General features: G+C 50.3%; 1 protein-coding gene across 1 annotated transcript in view; it reads right to left on the bottom strand.

The window, feature by feature from the left end:
* SH3PXD2B (SH3 and PX domains 2B) overlaps positions 1-12,482 on the bottom strand; it is a 119,536-nt gene extending 107,054 nt beyond the window's left edge. The window contains exon 1 of the mRNA XM_050793167.1: positions 12,237-12,482. Within this exon, the coding sequence (XP_050649124.1) occupies positions 12,237-12,311 (75 nt within the window). The 5' untranslated portion in view covers positions 12,312-12,482. The remainder of the gene's footprint in view (positions 1-12,236) is intronic.
* Positions 12,483-16,986: the final 4,504 nt, after the last annotated feature.

Below are 16,986 nucleotides of genomic sequence, written 5' to 3'. Positions count from 1 at the left end.
GGATAACAAATTAAAATGTAGACAATTTACTGTAATCACTAACAACATTTAAGAGTCTAGAATGTGCTTAATGTGCTCTCTCTTAGCAATCCTATGAGGTTGCGCTGTCCTATTGTTTCCATTCTGCAGTGGCGGCGTTAAGGCCCAAGGAGGTTGGGTAACTTATTCAACCTAGGAATCAAACGGGCTGACTGCAGAGTCAGAGGTCTTAAAAACTGTCCACGTTTCCACCATCAGAGATGATGCTTTGGGCATACTTCTTCTCAGACCCTTTTCCTATGCATAGAAATATTTTTCCAAATAAGTCACACTATATATATGATTCATTTTTTTCCATTTGCATGAGATGGCGGGCGTTTCCCCATTTCATCAAACATCCTTTGGACACACCACTTTTATAGTCCATTGTAAGGCTACATATATCATTTATTTAATCATGCCTCCAATGATAAACATTTAGGCTACTTTGAACATTGTTTAAGTTACCATACTCTGAATATCCAAATATGTAAATCTTTGGGGGAAAACAGCTATCAATTTTAAGGAGTACCTCCTTAATTAGAGTCTGTTTCTTAATATGTGGTCATTCCAGATGGTCTGTGTCACATCATTTGGGGCCTGCTTACTAAAAACGCACATCACTAATCAGATAAACGACAATGATGATGATAATGGTAAAGACAATAAGGACAGGTGATTTATTCTGCACTTCTACATGCCAGGAAGGGCTCTAAACCCTCTACGTGAATAATCCACAGTAGATACTCTTGTTAGCCTCATTTTGTAGAAGAGGAAACTGAAGCACGGAGAGGTTCAGTCACGTCACTGACTCCAGATCACACACGGCAGAGCCAGGTCCAACCCGTGCCATCTGGCTCGCAAGTTCCACCTCTTCCACCCAGGGGTCTTTCATCTCTTTTTGGAGCCATGAATCTCTTTGGCATCTGAGGAAACCCACAGACCCCTTCTCAAAATGATTTAAAATGAGTAAAACACATCAATCCCAAATGAAACTAATGATACTGAATTATAGTTATCAAAATGTTTCAAAAAACAAAATTATGACTATATGTACATTTTTATTAAAACCACAAATAACAGAACCTAGTGGTGGGTCTAATGACACCACAACTTGGAAGTAGTAAGGAGTATAGATGCTCTCCGGGGATCCATGCAATGACGGTCAAGTGAGATGAAAATATCAGGGAATCGCTATTGGTGACAAAGTCACATGTATTACTAATATCACCGCGGGTTGCTGCCTTCATTCATAATAGAAGGCAATGCTAAATTTCAGTTGGAGGTTAGTGAAAATTAAGATGTAATTCTTCCCCTTCCACGTTCAAGGACCCTCTGAATTCCACCCACGTAAAGAACCCCACTGCTAGTCGGCTTTCCCAGCCCCTGAACACCTCTTTGCTTTTGAACCCAGCTGATAGTGCACCTCTCTGTCCCAGCAGGAATGGGTACTCCAGCCCCTGTCGCAGTCCTTATCCTATGGAGATGCATTCTGAACAGACGGTGACCTCCGTGAGGACAAGACTGTGCCTGGTCATCTAAGCCTCTCTCCGGCTCTGGGCCAGACCTGGCCCAGGGCAGACAATAAACCCACATCTGTGGAACTGACTAGAAGCCAACAGTGGCCTGAAGCCACAGGCTGCTGATTCACACCTTGGCTGAGGAGGAGGAAATGGTGACGCCACCGTGTGGGTTCTAGCTTTCTTTGCCAGCACAGCGGGCGGGGGGCCATGCGATTCTGCTTAATTAAGCAAAACAGAAAATACCATACTTATGTGCTTGAAGGCAACTTTTCCCTTCAGGACGGAGGTGGGGGCTGGGAAAGTGACTGTCCCCTTATTAACAGTCAGTGATAGGCAGGGAAGCTAAGAGTGATCCTGGCAAACTGCTTCACCTTTCTAAGCCTCAGTTTCCACATTTGTGAAATGGGCTAATAACAGCATCCACGTAGCAGACATGTATTGTTTTTGTCTGCCCAAGCTCCATGCCCCCTTCTCCCAGCAACAGGGCCCTGAATCTCCTTCCACAACTACCCCTCTCACTACCTGCGATTTCAGTGGGATTGTCGATCTTAATATCCCACTCACTCCTGGCCCATAGGGTCAGGTAATCTGGCTGGGCCAGTCAGGGTCTCTCCTGGAACTGGACTCTTGAGTGGCTAAAAGGTCTGCAAATGGATGGATCAGCTGCCTGCCTGGCGATGTCCTAATACCTCCTGGAGCTCCCACTCCCTGGAAAGAACAGCTGCCCACGTTCTTTCCAAGACTGGGTGCTGAGCTTTCCTCCTGATTCTGCCAGCCCCACCTTTCCAGTACATTCTGTTTGGCTTAAGTTAACCAGGTCCGTTTCTGTCACATGCAATCCCAGGATTCTGACTAATACTCCTTATCTCACAGAGCTGCTATGTGGATTCAAAGACATAAAGCATGAAAAGCCTTGAGCACACAGTAAGCGCTCAGATAAATGACAGCTCTTCTATAGTTAATAATAAAAAATTACTGTTGAATCTTGGGAACAAAACAAATTTGGAGTTATTTAATTGCCCTGGAATTTCAGGATTACTACTGGCTTGCAGAATCCCCTCTAATAACTTTCTTCCCTCTCTGCCTCCATCTCCACTGTCTGCACATGGCTCCCCATTTGGACAGGGGCTCCTGGGGTCTGTCTGTGCTCTGCTCCCTGGATTCACCCACGAAGGGCTCTTCTACCCACCCCTCAAGCTGGGGCAGTGCTTCCGAGCACCAGTTCCTCCCGCTACTCCAGTGACTTGCATCCTGGACTGCCTCTGGCCCCGAGCCCTGGCCTCAGCCTTCGTGTGCTATACCGGAGCTATGGCCTTCCTGAGGGGGGCCCACGCCTTCTCTCCTGTGGTTCTCGAGCCAGCCAGGAGCCCCTAGGTCCTTCTGGCCCCCACCTACCCACAGAGCTTCATCTCCACTATTCAAACCTCTCCTGCTTTTTCAAACGCGCCATGTGCCAGGGTTTCCATTTCTTTGCCCTCTTGTTCTCTCTACCTGTAACCCCTTCACCCTTGCCCACTTGGCAGCATCCCTCCCATGCTTTGTGACTGGCCTCAGGTCACCTCTGCCTTCCCCAGGACCAGGTCCCCCAGAAGCCCAGGGCACCACAGGACACTGACCTTCTTGAGGTCTCAATCCCTGCTTTGCCTATCCACATGTCATCTCTATTGCCCAGGCTGGAGTGCAGTGGTGCAAACATGGCTCACTACAGCCTCCATCTCCTGGGCTCAAGCGATCTTCCTGCCTCAGCCTCCCAAGTAGCTGGGATTACAGGCAAGAACCATCACACCCAGCTAATTTTGTTGATTTTTAGTAGAGATGAGGTCTCACTATGTTCCCCAGGCTGGTATTGAACTCCTGGGCTCAAGAGATCCTCTCGCCTCAGTCTCCCAAGGTGCTGGGATTACAGGCGTGAACTACCATGCCCAGCCCTTAGAATGAAGCTTTCTTGGTGATTGCTGTTGTTTTTCCAAAGTGGTAACTCTGGCAGCTTTGCCAGATAAAGAATAGGATGCCCAGTAAAATCTGAATTTCAGATAAACAACGAGTAATTGTTTCTCATGAATATGTCCCAAATATTGCATGTTTATTTGAAATTGAAATTGAACTGGGCATCCTGCATTTTCATTTGCTAACTCCGGCCACCCTCAGCCCTGGCACAGCCTGAGACAGGGCTGCAGAAGCAGGCAGGTGAGCTCTGCCCACAGCCCCTCCTCCCTTTACCACCTGAAGAAGACCCTGGGCTGAGAGTCATGCCCGCCTGCAGGTGAGCATCTGGGCCAGCAAATAAGGGAGGAGAAAGTCCCGCAGTTTGGAGAACGAGGCAGAGGCCGATGGCTTGCAGCGGAGCTCAGGTCTGCAGGTTTCTGCGAGGCAGAGTCCGGAGCAGGCAGCCACATGAGCCCTGCCCCCGGCCCACAGCTGGAGGCACTGAGCCTCCTGAGTCTGTCATGTCAGCTGGTTCCCATGTCACCTCAGTGGGCAAAGGATGCCAGCTCCACCCAGGGGCCAGTTGACCCTCCCGACAAGGGCTCTAGGATAGGCACCACAGAGCCTTGACTTCTGGGCATTACCCAGGCCAGCAGCACCCCTCCTCAGGCGTTCTGCATAAAAGCTCATTGGATCTCCCCAACAAAGCCCCCTACTACCCGGAGAAGGCTCAGGGCCAACAGCGAGTGAATGACAGAACCAAATGAGAACCCAGGCCCTGCCTGCAGAAGCCACAGGGCCTTCTCAATAAACCTGTCTTCTCTTTTGGCCACGTGTGGGTGCTCACAACTCACTGGTTGAACCCACCAGACTAACAGGCTGCTCGGGGGGCAGCGGCTCCTTTCCTGCAGCTGCGGGGACCCACAGCTGGCTTCATCGCCAAGGGAAAGGGGAAAACTGAGTCATGCAAAGCAAGACTGCTCTCCTGACGTTCCCTCTACCACAGCTCTTTCTCCGAGGAAAAAAGGATGCACAATTTGTAAGCAGGACGTGAGTGTCACGGCGGGAATGGCACGGTCCCTCTAGCCTTCCTTGTTTGGCAGTGAGATAACCGGGCTGCTTGCCGACTCGCCTGCACCTCCGGTGGGAGGCAAGAGGATGCATGAAATGCGCAGGGAAGTGGGCTGTAGGGCACACCTCTAACCTGGATGACGTTTCTGGTGCCCTGTGACCTCAGGGTACAGACCATGCCGGATCTGCAGAACTTGAGCCTACAATTCTTCCCAGCCCTATTTGGCTGCAAGCACGATGGGGAAGGGCCTGGAATTGCTGAGCAAGGAGCATTTTAACTAGGAAAGCATCTGCCCAGGCCTTCCCTCGTGGTATTTTAAACTCATCGCTTTCTGTTTCTCTAGCTCACGGACTGGAAAGCCACTTCCAGAGACCTCCCTCTGCGGCAGGAGTGGGAAAGAGCCTCTGAGGCTGGTGCCTGCCTCAGGAGGACAGGAGAACTCTTTGGGACGGGATGGGGCAACAGGATGTGGGGATCTGGCTGGAGCTGCCCCCGCTTGGCACAGCTTCTTTTTAAAAATGAGCATTTGCTTTTTTTTATTTTTACTAAAAACAAGAATATGTGTTCATTGCAGAACATTTGGAAAACAGAAAAGCACAGACAAGCAGAAAAAAAAAAAGGAATGATATTTTATCAGCTGTATTTCTGAGCTTACACAGACTCCTATTTTCATCCTTCGTTTGTAATCAGGTGAAAATCAGCCTGAGCATGCTATTTTGCAAACCAGCTTTAGCTATTTAATATTCTTGTGATAGAAGATGGAACACAGTTTTACCATCTTGATGGTGTTCTAGCTCATGGATATAGCACATTTTATCTTGTTCTTTACTGATGCACTTTTAAGTGGTTACCAGCCTTTTACGATCATAAATGACACTAGGTTTGTACACTCCTAATATAGTTTACTGTTGTCAAACCTCAGTTAGATGCTAGGCCCCTTTAATTCTCACATTAGCCCTATGAAATTGGAACTATTTTTATCCCCATTTTATAGATGAGGAAACTGAGGCACAGAGGCTTGTCTGAGGTCACACAGTTGGTAGGTGGCAGAGCAGGGATTTGAACCCAAGCTGTCTGATGTACTTCTCAGCCCACTAGAGGCACAGAATGGCACTGATTCAAAGTCTGAACTAAAGTGACATTTAAATACTTTGAAGATATGACAGATCCATCTCTTTTGACCCTGAGACAGCTGCAGCAGCACAGAGTGCACCAGAGCAGGCTGGGGCTCCTCCCATTGAGGATGACCAGTGAGGTGAGCCGAGGGGCCGGTGCATTGCACCTATGGGGTGGGGGATGGCATGGGGGAGCATGGTTGGTCAGGTCCCTAGCAGAGCATCCCAGAAAGACAGCATCAACCCAGAAATGCCCTTTGCTTGCCACTCACTTGGCATACATAGCTTGCCTGTGTGACAAGCACCTACTTTTTCCCAATCAAAAGAAAGCAATAGTCATTAAAGAAAAACCTACCCAAGGGGCCTAATGAGGGCCCTACCTCTTGTGACAGACACAGTAGAGGACAAGAACTCCCCTGTGCAGTAGGTAGGAATGGCTCTGCCTTGCTCCTGGGGGCCTATCCCAGCAGCAGCATGGGCCCAGCCTGGGGCAGGCACTCCCCAAAATGCCTCTTGAATGAAAAGACCATGAAAACTGCATAGTGTGTCTTCCGGGCAGCAGGCAGGAAAGTGGTGCAGAAATTTAGATCACGACTATTATTATCATCAATAGCACTTTTCGTGACTACCATTTATTGAGTACCTTTATTTTATTTTTGCCAACAGTCTCCCTTTGTCACCCAGGCTGGAGTGAAGTGGCGCGATCTCGGCTCACTGCAACCTCCGCCTCCCAGGTTCAAGTGATTTATTGAGTGCCTTTTACACCCATGAGGCTCAGCATTGTGAGGCAGGCACTATGACTATTCCCATTTCACAGATCCTCACCTAGTGCAAGGTAACCCTGCTCAGGGGTGCTTGAAGAGAATTCAAAGCCAGGTCTTTTCATCACGAAGGTAATGGTGGGTTGGAAAGACATGTGCTAGCAGTTTTATTCTTCCTACCAGCAGGGCTCCTGGAGTACAGATTCCGTGCATACATCACCAAAAGCCTGCACAATCGTCTCAGAAGGAAGTCACTGCCCCTATTTTACAAATGTAAAAACTAAGAGGGGCATTCAGCCAGTTGTCCAAGGCCATGCAGAACTTGAACCCAGATATTTATCTCTAACACCCGAGTTCTTTCTACTCAACTTTGCTGCGCTACCCTGTGTGTTCCCACAAAACGGGTGCCAGGGATAGGAGGAGAGGGAGGAAACTGGGGGCTGGAGAAGAGAATGCAGCTAATTTGAGCAGCAGATCCACGTTTGTTCTAGACCACTGGGCTCACCTGCCAGAGGCCCCTTAAGGGACTGAAAATGCCAGCAGTGCCTACTAAGGGTCCGATCTACTCTTCCAAACTCAGCTGCTCGGCACAGTGACCCCTAGGCTTCCGGAGCCTGGCAAATCAAGGAGGGAGGTTTCAGGGCTGGCAGCACAGAGCGTGCAGAGCCATCACTCCAGGGGCACAGTCTACCCAGAGCTTCCTGGAGTGAGAATGACTAAGGGCTGGCAGTGGCTTGCACTTCTTCAGTCGGGGCTGAATCAATGGTGAGATCAGAGAAGGGCCTGGGATGGCCCCAGTATCTCATATAAGGGGAAACCGGGGCCCAGAAGCCTAAGTGACCCATCCAAGGTCAGTCAGCTCCGTGGTGGGATCACAGGGTCCCCTGTGTCTCTCCCAGACACAAGGGCATCTAACGCAATTCCCACGCAGCCACTCCTTGCTGTGTGACCTCAGGCACACGCCTCCACCTCTCTGAATCTGCAGACTCCTCAAGGGGAAAACAAAAAACTAATGTAATTACCTGAAGGATTAGTGTCCCAAATGTGTAAATAAATCCCACCAATCAATAAAAGACAAATAACCCAATATATTAAAAAAGAGGCAAAGGATAAAAACTGGTAATTCACAGAAGAGGAAACGCAAATAGCTGATAAAGGTATGAAAAGCTGTTCAACCTCGCTGGTGTGAACAAGCACCACTTTTGCACCTATTGGATTGGCAAAGACTGAAAAGTCTGATGATAACGGAGTGTTAGCAAGAACAGACAGCAAAGGGAACCCAGGGGATGTAAATGCAAAGTTGAAAACGCACAAACCCCAAGACCCAGCAATTCTACTTTGGGTCCCGGTGCAAGGAGGCAGCTGTAAGAAAGTCAACTGCCGGAAACATCCTAACAGTTCCCAGGGTGAGCCTGAAAAAACAGGGGCATATTCATCAACGCCATAGTAAACGACAGTTAAAATGAACCGGAGCTACCTGGATCGACACAGATCTCAAAAGTATAATGCTTATTTATAGTTTCAAAATATTGACGACGATACAAGATTTTAGGGAATGTTAAAAAGGAAAAAACATTAAAAGGTCCATGGGCTGGGGCGGGAAGGGGATTGATGGCAAATGGGTGTGGGGGATTTTTCTGGGGATGATGGAAATGTCATAATACTGGATTGTGGTGATGGTTGCACAGCTCTGCAAATTTACTTTAAAAATAAGTGAATTGCACACTTACAATGGGTGAATTTTATGGTATGTAAATTATACTTCAAGAGAGCTGTTAAAGAAAATATCCTATCTATTAGTCTATTTTGTACAAGTGCATGGGAACGATCAATATCAAACGCGGGATAGTGGTTTTATGGGGGAGGTGCAGCATCCGGGAGGTCGTAGTGGGGGCTTTGCATCCGCGATGCTTTATTTCTTAAAAAGAAAAAGAAAAAAGTTTTGAAACAAATATGGCAAAATATAGAGATGTGAAGACTTGGAAGGTATATAGATACAGAAAGCTATTTTATTCTATGTATCTATATATGTGCAGAATATTATATTACTATATCGAAAATGTACTTATGTAAAAGGGACCCAGTACCCTGCTCAGGTTACTGAGGACACTTTGACCACTGTTATTCACTGCCGTAAATACTCCGACCATCCTGCTCCTCTTAACATTTAAAGATCTAGAGACAGAGCAGCCCAGCATCTCCAGGCCCCTGCTGCCGAGACACTAATGCTTCTGTACATCCCTCTCCAGTGCGGGAAATGGGGTGATCCAAATAAAACCCACAAATCCTACCTGGAGCTCTTCTTCCTCCCCTCAAGCTGAAGACAAGCTAGCTAGGGAGGATGTCACCCTCAAAGGCCCCTCTCCATTCATCCCCAAGCCCTCGGGCTCTAGTGCAGGAAAGATGCTGGCAGAGAAAGGCAGCAGCTTCCCAAATCTTCATCTCCCTGCTTCCAACAGAGGGCGGTGGCTCCAGGGAAACCCTCTACAAACAATATCATGGATCATGGTCATCAACCTCTCAGGATCTCAGAGGCACCCGGAGCTTCTGGCCCTGCATTCTCCAGACCTGGCCTGTGGCTCTGCCCCTGGGCCCATGGATGATGTCTCCGCCTGTGGCTGGGGCTGGAGAGGATGCCATTCCGATCATGGAGAAGGCACCATTTCAGAGGCAGCAGGTGGCCCGGCCCTGATGGGCAGCCCTGAACTCTGGGTGCAGTTCTCCAATGACATCTACAGCACCTGTGACCCTGTCCCTCACAGACAAGTGAGTGACGAGCAGGTGGTGGCCGAGATGGCTGCAAATGGGGAGCGGGGTAGTGGGAAATGAGGGGGTGTAGTGAAGAGGACTCTCAAAAACTGACTTGATATTCTATGGTGCAGTGGCTGGGGTGGGATGTGTGCGGTGCTGCCTCCAGGACGACATGTAGCAATCAATGCCTGGAGGCCTTCTGGGTGGCACAATTGGGAAGGGGGATGACTAGTTGGGTAGAAGCCAGGGATACTGCTAAACTTCCTACAATCCACAGGGCAGCCCTATAACAAAGAATGATCCAGCCCCAAATGTCAAAACTGTGGAGGCTGAGAAACTCTGCCCTGGAAGGATGTAGCAGCATTTACACAGAAGCTAGAGCTCAGAGAGGCAAACCAACCAGTCCGAGGTCACACAGCGGAACAGTTTAACTCCCCAGCTGATGCTGTTTCTCCAGGGTGGCTTCAGAAAGAGGGATACCAAATGGGAGTCAAAGTCCAGGCCCTCCAATAGCTGCCTTCATGCCTGCTCTTTCCAGATTGTGTGAGGGGTTGGGGTGGAGCGTGGGAACAGCTGTGGTCACCCACCACAGGGATCTGTTTCTAACAGGTTCGGCCCCCTGCCATCAGGGCAGTAAATGTTCTCTGTTCCTGTGGATGACTCAGGCTTCAGTTCAGCCCATTGCCCCTCCTCATCTGATAAACCCAGAAGGCTGGGCTAGAAGGGAGAGGGCCCCTTGAATCACATGAGTGACTAAATCCACATGCAGAAAAACAAGTTCTTGATGAATCCCCCCCCCATCATGTGACTTTGGCATGTTCCCAATCAGTGACAAGATTCCTCGGGACAGGCAGGCAGGGAGCTAACCTTTAGGGCACTCCACCCCTGCCTGTCATGTGGCTGCTTCCCCTAGGAAATGGACACCACCATCTCCCCATTATACAGATGAAAAAACTGAGGCTGAGGAGACACAGCTGCAAGCTGGGAGGCCAAGATCTGAACCCCAATCTATGTTTTAACATAGAAACTTGTCTCAGGGGGCCCCCAAAAAGTGGCTGAACGCTTCAAAAGATGGTTCTCGAAGTGCAAAACCTTCAAAAAACTGGCAAGGATGGAGCTGACAGAGCGGAGAATGAAAAGCTTCCAGGTTTTCACTAATGATAGGAGAGATTTCCCAGTTTTTCAGAGGACTTTGCTCAGAGAAACTATGGGGGTACCGGATCTGGGAAGTGGTGTGGTCCTTTTGGGGTCCGTGGGCCTGGATCTACATCCCTGCTTGGCTCTTGACTGTGACCTTAGGCGTGGGACCTCAGCTTGCTGAGCCCTGGTTTCCTCATCTGTCAAATGGGCTTAAGGCCCTCTGCCTGATATGGGCGTGACAGGAGAGGCCAGAAGAGGGCGCGTGGACAAGGATGGCCAGGCCTCGGTGGCGGTATCTATTCTCGTTTTGCCAGCTCACAGACCTGGTGGGAGGTGGCATGGAGAATTCCAGACTTCCTCCAGTTGCCATGTTGGTGAAAACTGTCTTCATGCCAAAGAGGCAAACTCAGTTACATGCTAACAGGCTCAAACAAGAAACTAAGATTTGGCAGCATTTGAAAACAGTTAACAAAAAATAAAAAAAGGAAGAAAAAAAAGACAATTTAGCTCAGCTCTGGAATCAAGGGAAACTTCACTCTATATAAAGATGCCACAGGTCCAGGAAATAGCTTCCCACCGCCTGGCTAAGGGCTGAATAACTGGCTGCCCAGCCAATAACAATACAGATTCACACAGCACACCCCTTCTTGTGGGGAGCGTGGAGTGGGTTCCCGGCTATCTCCTTTCAGAATTTCATAGGCTATTCATGGAAGGCACGTAGATCTACTTTGTAAGAATTAGTTCTTACAAAAAAAAAAAAAAAAAAAAAAGATCTGAAGACGACTTCCAGGGAGGCCAAGGAGCTTAATTTAGCCAGCCAACGCCCTTTTCTATTCATTGTTCTATACTTCTTTGTTAGGATTTTTTCCCTCCCTCTTACTCTTTTTCCCTTCCTGGTTAACTTCTTCTCTGTAGCCAGCCTCCGCCACTGCCCACTTCTCACCGCCAGAGACACTATAGCCCCCTTCCCTGCCGTAATGAGGCCCTCCCCAAGGCCTTATGTGGGCCCATCACCCCACATTCCCTTTATCTCCACCTAGAAGCTGCGAGGTGGTCCCAGGGCCTCCTGAATCTGCAGACGTGTCCCCTAGGTTGCTGCGGAAGCCACTTGCCACCTGCAGGTCACCGTCAGCCCAGGCACCCCTGCTAGAGGGAGGGAAGCCCGAATGCAGCTCTATGTTCCAGGACGTGCAACCTCTGAGCCTCAGCCTTCCTAGCTGCAAAACGACGCTACTGTCCCATTTTCTCAAGTCCTTGCCAGCTCCAAACAAGATTCCCATGTTCTAGAGGGAGATGCCAGGAGAAAACTTTCGTACATTTTAAGACAGAAGTTACTGGAGAGAGGGGGCAGTGGATGTTTTTAACCCTTTCAAGGTGCAGCCACTCAAATGATCCATTCCCAGAGATCTCCTCCATTGCCCAGGCTGGCTCTTGCCAAAGAACGGAGTCAAACTCGGCCATCCCTAGAGGGGCTACCTGTGGCTGGGGACTGCGGGTCTGCGCGCCTCTGCACAAGGAGGGGCAGGGCGGGCGGCCTGAGAACAGGCGCTTTTCTCTCTCCCGCTTCCGTCTCTGCCCCCTCACCGGCTGGGGCCAGACTTCTCCACAAATGAGCAGCACGGGAGTGGGGGGGACACGGAGGAGACAGAAAGGGGTAGAGGAGCCGCAGGGAGGCGAGTAGGGGGGCGAGGCGGGAGGAAGGGATGGAGGGGGAGAACGGGGCAAAAGCGGGGAGGGGAGGAGAGGGGAGTGGGGGAGGGAGGGAGGAGGAGTCGGGAGGGACCCGGGCAGCGCCGCGGCAGGGCCGAGGGGAGAGCAGGGGAGGAGGGGACGGGAAGCGCCGGAGGCAGAAGTTTTCCGAGCCGGGGGCCCTCGGTCGCCCCCGAAGGGGCGCGGGCTCAAGGGGGCGTGGAGGCCGCGCCGCACTCACATAATGCTTGTTGGGCACCCGCCGCTTCTGCACGTCCAGCACCTTCACCTCCACGATGCTGCGCCGCGGCGGCATGGCCGCCCCTCTGCCCGCAGCGGGCCAAGCGCGGGTGCTGGGGACGCGGGGTGCGGGGAGCGCGGGGGGCGCGCCGCCGCGGGCCAGGAACCTGGAGCCGAGCGCGATCGCAGCAGGGGCCGAGCACGAGCCGCCGCCGCCACCGCCGCCGCCCTTTGCTCGGCGCGCACTTCAGCCGGGCCCGGCCGCCGCCGCCCGCCCCCGGCCCGCCCCCCGCACCGCCCCCCAGCGCTGCCGGCCCGCCCCCCTTAAAGGGCCCGGCCCCGACCCCCGCCCCCCGCGCGCGGACCCCGCCGGCCACGTCCGGCCCCCGCCCTGCCTTTGTCCGGGTGCCGAGCCGCCGCGCCTAGGGAGGGGGCTGGCCTGACCCCGCCGCCCGTTCACTGATTGACGTGTGGATTCATTCCCGCACTCTCGCTCCGGCAGCCGCGGTCCACCGCCAGATTGGAGAGCTGGACTCCCGGTCGAATCTCGGCTTTGCCGCTTTTCCACTCTGCCCTCGGCAAGTTGGTTAACCTCTCTGGGCTGGGTCTCTTCATCTATAATATGAGCCTAGCAGTACAAACATTGTGTTTGTCTTTTTGTGTCTGGCTTATTTCACTCGGCATGATGTCCTCAAGGCTCATCCATGTTGTAGCATGTGTCAGTAGTACTGCCTGCCAGCCGGTGCTGCACCCAGGATTAAGTGCATGTGAAGCCATTCTGCAGTGCAGTCCATGGTATGAGTGCTGGCATTCCTAAACCCACTCCAAGCCCTGGTGATTCAGGAGGAGCAAGAGGCCAGCGACCAGGTTCCCCCAGTCTCAGTCTGGGACATGGGGAGTGAGGGAGAGAAAAACTGCAACGAATGCAACGAATGCACATACGTGCAATGCAATTGTGATACAAGCAACAAAAGGGGATTAAAGGGTGGTGACTACGTGTGAGGGGCACCTGGGTGCTTGTTAGCAAGGCCATCAATTGCCAGTTGCAGAGCCCTTACTGCTCACCGGGCCCCATGGCCCCTGCTTTTCCGAAATGCTGTCTTTGCATCCTCAGGTAGACTCTAGGAGGAAAAGGTATTTTTACAGAGCACACGGCAGAGGGCAGCCTCCAGACATTTGGACATTTCCAATGAGGCCTTAGGACCCTCTGACTTGGGAACAGTATTTCAGAAGAATGTGCCTTACAGGAATTATATCAGTGAGGGTCCCGGCAGTGAGGGTCCAGAGTCAGGGAGCTGCTGGATGGAGCCCGTCACTGCCTGGCTCTAGATGGATCTCACACGTTGAAGCGACTGTGGCTAGGGTAGCTCCTCGTTTCTTCATCTAGTGCCTCCTAGCACTGGCTGGGTACTGAGTCACTCTCAGGAGTTGTTGGCTGAATGAATGGATAAATGAATATATAATGCATGGATGGGAGGTTTAGGCCCCTGGCCAGTATTTTCACAGCCAGTAAGTGGGGGCTCTTTTCAACCAACCGTACAACTCTCTTCCATGCCACGACAAAGCTCCTTCCCACCCCGGTCTGGGATCAGCCTTTGGAAGAGGGTGGGCTTATCCAGGGGAGGACGGCTCTCAGCCACCCTGGCCAGGCCACGTGGATGATTCGGGCTGATTCACTTTGGATCCGCCCCTCCATTTGCTCCTCTGACTTCCTTGCCAGACTTTACCATCCTGCTCCGGCCCCAGAGGCTGGCCTGTGTGGATTTCACTGACAGCTCTATGTCCTGGTCTTCCTGTTTGGCTTGGCCAGTGGGAGGGCCTGGCAGGAGATTGAGGGCAAGAGGAGAGAGGGAGGTCTGGGTATTTAATCCCCAAGCCCCTCCTCCACGATTGTTTTTACCAAAGGTACCCTTTCTCACATAGTCTCTCTCAGGGTTTCTGAAGCCACTTTTCTGCTCAGGACGGTGACAGTCTTGCTGTTGTAAGGCCTGGGTACTATGCCATCCTCGGTGCTCCCTTAGCCCCACCCACACCTGAATACATTGACCCTTTACTAAACTGTCTTCATGGACCCAGCTTGAGGGTGGCATCTGTTCGGTGCCAGGACCTTCACTGATACGTGTAAGGCACATTCTTCTGAAGTACAGTTCCTAAGTCAGAGGGTCTTAAGGCCTCACTTCCAAAGAAGTGAAGGTCTGCTTTTCTGTCCCTGCTACATCATCCATTGCCTTATTAGGAGCGAAGCCTTCCTAATAAGGCATAAGCCAGAGGCCATCTCTGAATCAGCCAGCTTCCTGGGTTTTTCCGGAGAGGCGAAGAGACCTGCCACCAGCCACACCATGAATGGCAGAGGTGGGTTCTCCTGGGTGTGTCCATCTCTTCTGTCGTGGCAGGCCTGGCCTGGGGAAGACAAAGATTCCCCCACAACCACCTGCAGCAGAAGATGCTATCCCTGCATCTTTCCGTATCTTTCCTTTGTCTTACTTTTTTATTGTAGTAAAAAAATACATAGCATAACATTTAACATTTCAACCATTTTTAAAGCATACAGTTGAGTGGCATTAAGTACACACACATTGTTGTGCAACCATCACCACCATCCCTCTCCAGAACTGGCTTGTTTTCTTAAACTGGAGCTCTGTCCCTATTAAACACTGAGTCTCCCCCCACACCCCCCAACCTCCTCCAGGCCTTGGCAACCTTCATGCTACTTTCCATCTCTGTGAGTTTGACTACGCTAGGTACTTCATATGAGTGGAATCACACAGTGTTTGTCTTTTTGTGTCTGGCTTATTTTATTTGGCATAATGTCCTCAAGGCTCATCCATATTGTAGCATGTGTCAGAATTTCCTTCCTTTTTATGGCTGAATAATATTCCATTATATATATATATATAGCACTTTTGCTTTATCCATTCATCTGTCAACAGTCACTTGGGTTGTTTTCATCTTTTGGCTATTCTGAATAATGCTGCTGTTCATTTATACCAATGAACATTGGTATAAGAATATCTGTTCAAGTCCCTGGTGTCAATTCTTTTGTGCATATACCTAGAAATGGAATTGCTGGATCATAAGGTAATTCTATTTTTAATTTTTTTTTGAGGAACCCCTAAACTGTCTTCCACAGGGGCTGTGGCATTTTGCATTCCCTCAGCAATGCACAAAGGTTCCAATTTCTCTACATCCTTGCCAACACTTGTTATTACCTGTTTTGTTTGTCTGTTTGTTTTGTTTGAGACAGAGTCTTGCTCTGTCTCCCAGGCTGGAGTGCAGTGACACAATCTCAGCTCACTGCAACCCCTGCCTCCTGGGTTCAAGCAGTTCTCCTGTTTCAGCCTTCCAAGTAGCTGGGACTAGAGGTGCCCACCACGCTTGGCTAATTTTTGTATTTTTAGTAGAGATGGGGCTTCACCATGTTAGCCAGGCTGGTCTCGAACTCCTGACCTCAGGTGATCCACCCGCCTCAGCCTCCCAAAGTGCTGGAATTACAGGCATGAGCCACCGCCCCAGCCTTGTTTTGTTTTTTAAGAGACAGGATCTCATTCTGTCACCCAGGCTGGAGTGCAGTGATTTGATATATGGCTCACTGCAGCCTCGATCTCCTGGGCTCAAGGGATCTGCTGCCTCAGCCTCCCTGGTAGCTGGGACTATAGGCACCTGCGACCACATCTGGCTAATTTTAAAAGTTTCCTTTTGTAGAGACAGAATCTCACTATGTTGACCAGGCTGATTTTGGACTCCTGGCCTCAAGTGATGTTCCTGCACTGGCCTCCCAAAGTGCTAGGATTACAGGATGAGCCACTGTGTCTGGCCTGTTTTTATTTCTTTATTCGTTCATTTGTTTTTGATAATAACCATTCTAATGGATGTGAAATGGAATCTCATTGTGGTTTCGATTTGCATTTCTCTAATGATGAGTGATGTTCAGCATCTTTTCATGTGCTTGTTGGCCATTTGTTTATCTTCTTTGGAGAAGTGTCTATTCAAGTCCTTTATGCATTTTAAAATTGCGTTATTGGTTTTTTTTCTTCTTGCCTTTCTGTATCACCCATTTACCTCCTAGACAACTTGGGCTTTTCTGAGTGGCCACCATAGTTTTTGAAGAACTGAATTGTGGGCTGGTGATGCAGTTTAGGCTGGCTGTTCAGACTGGAAAGATCCATTTAGGCTCTGCTTGGGAGAACTGAAGATTATCTGCTGATAAAAATCTCAACCCAGATGGTCACTACAGTTCACTGGAACTGGACTAGTTCCTTGTCACAAACACAAAACACTTCTGCAAATTCAAGTTCATCAGGGAGCCCAAACCTAAAGGAGAACTCGAATGGAAGAGAAATCCCACTTGGAATTCAAATCCCAAAAATGGGTCATCACCCCCGTAATATTTCTTGAGGTTTGCTGATGGGCCTGGTCCTGGGATATGGTGCTTTATATACATGATCTGAATGATCGTAACAGCCCTGCAAGTTGGATGCCATCCTTTCCAGTTGCCGGTGGGAAACAGAATCTGAGTGAAGTGAAAGAGTCTAAGGCCCCAAAGCTGGTCCGGAGCAGACGTCTGGAGCCTGCCTGACTCCAGGCTTTGTGTTCGGCTGGGAATCTGTGTACAGCACTTGCTCGGCCACTTGCCAGGTGTGTGATCTTGGGCAGGCCGCTTGACCTCTCTGTGCCCCAGTCTTTTTTATCTGGAAGATGGGGATAAGACCTGTAGGCATGTTCTGGCATTTCAATTAGATCATATGTTGAAA

This window comes from Macaca thibetana, chromosome 6, assembly GCF_024542745.1.
Source record: "Macaca thibetana thibetana isolate TM-01 chromosome 6, ASM2454274v1, whole genome shotgun sequence".
In the NCBI taxonomy this organism is placed as follows: Eukaryota; Metazoa; Chordata; class Mammalia; order Primates; family Cercopithecidae; genus Macaca; species Macaca thibetana.
Note: the sequence above shows the minus strand (reverse complement) of the source record. Positions and strands in the feature narration are given on the sequence as shown.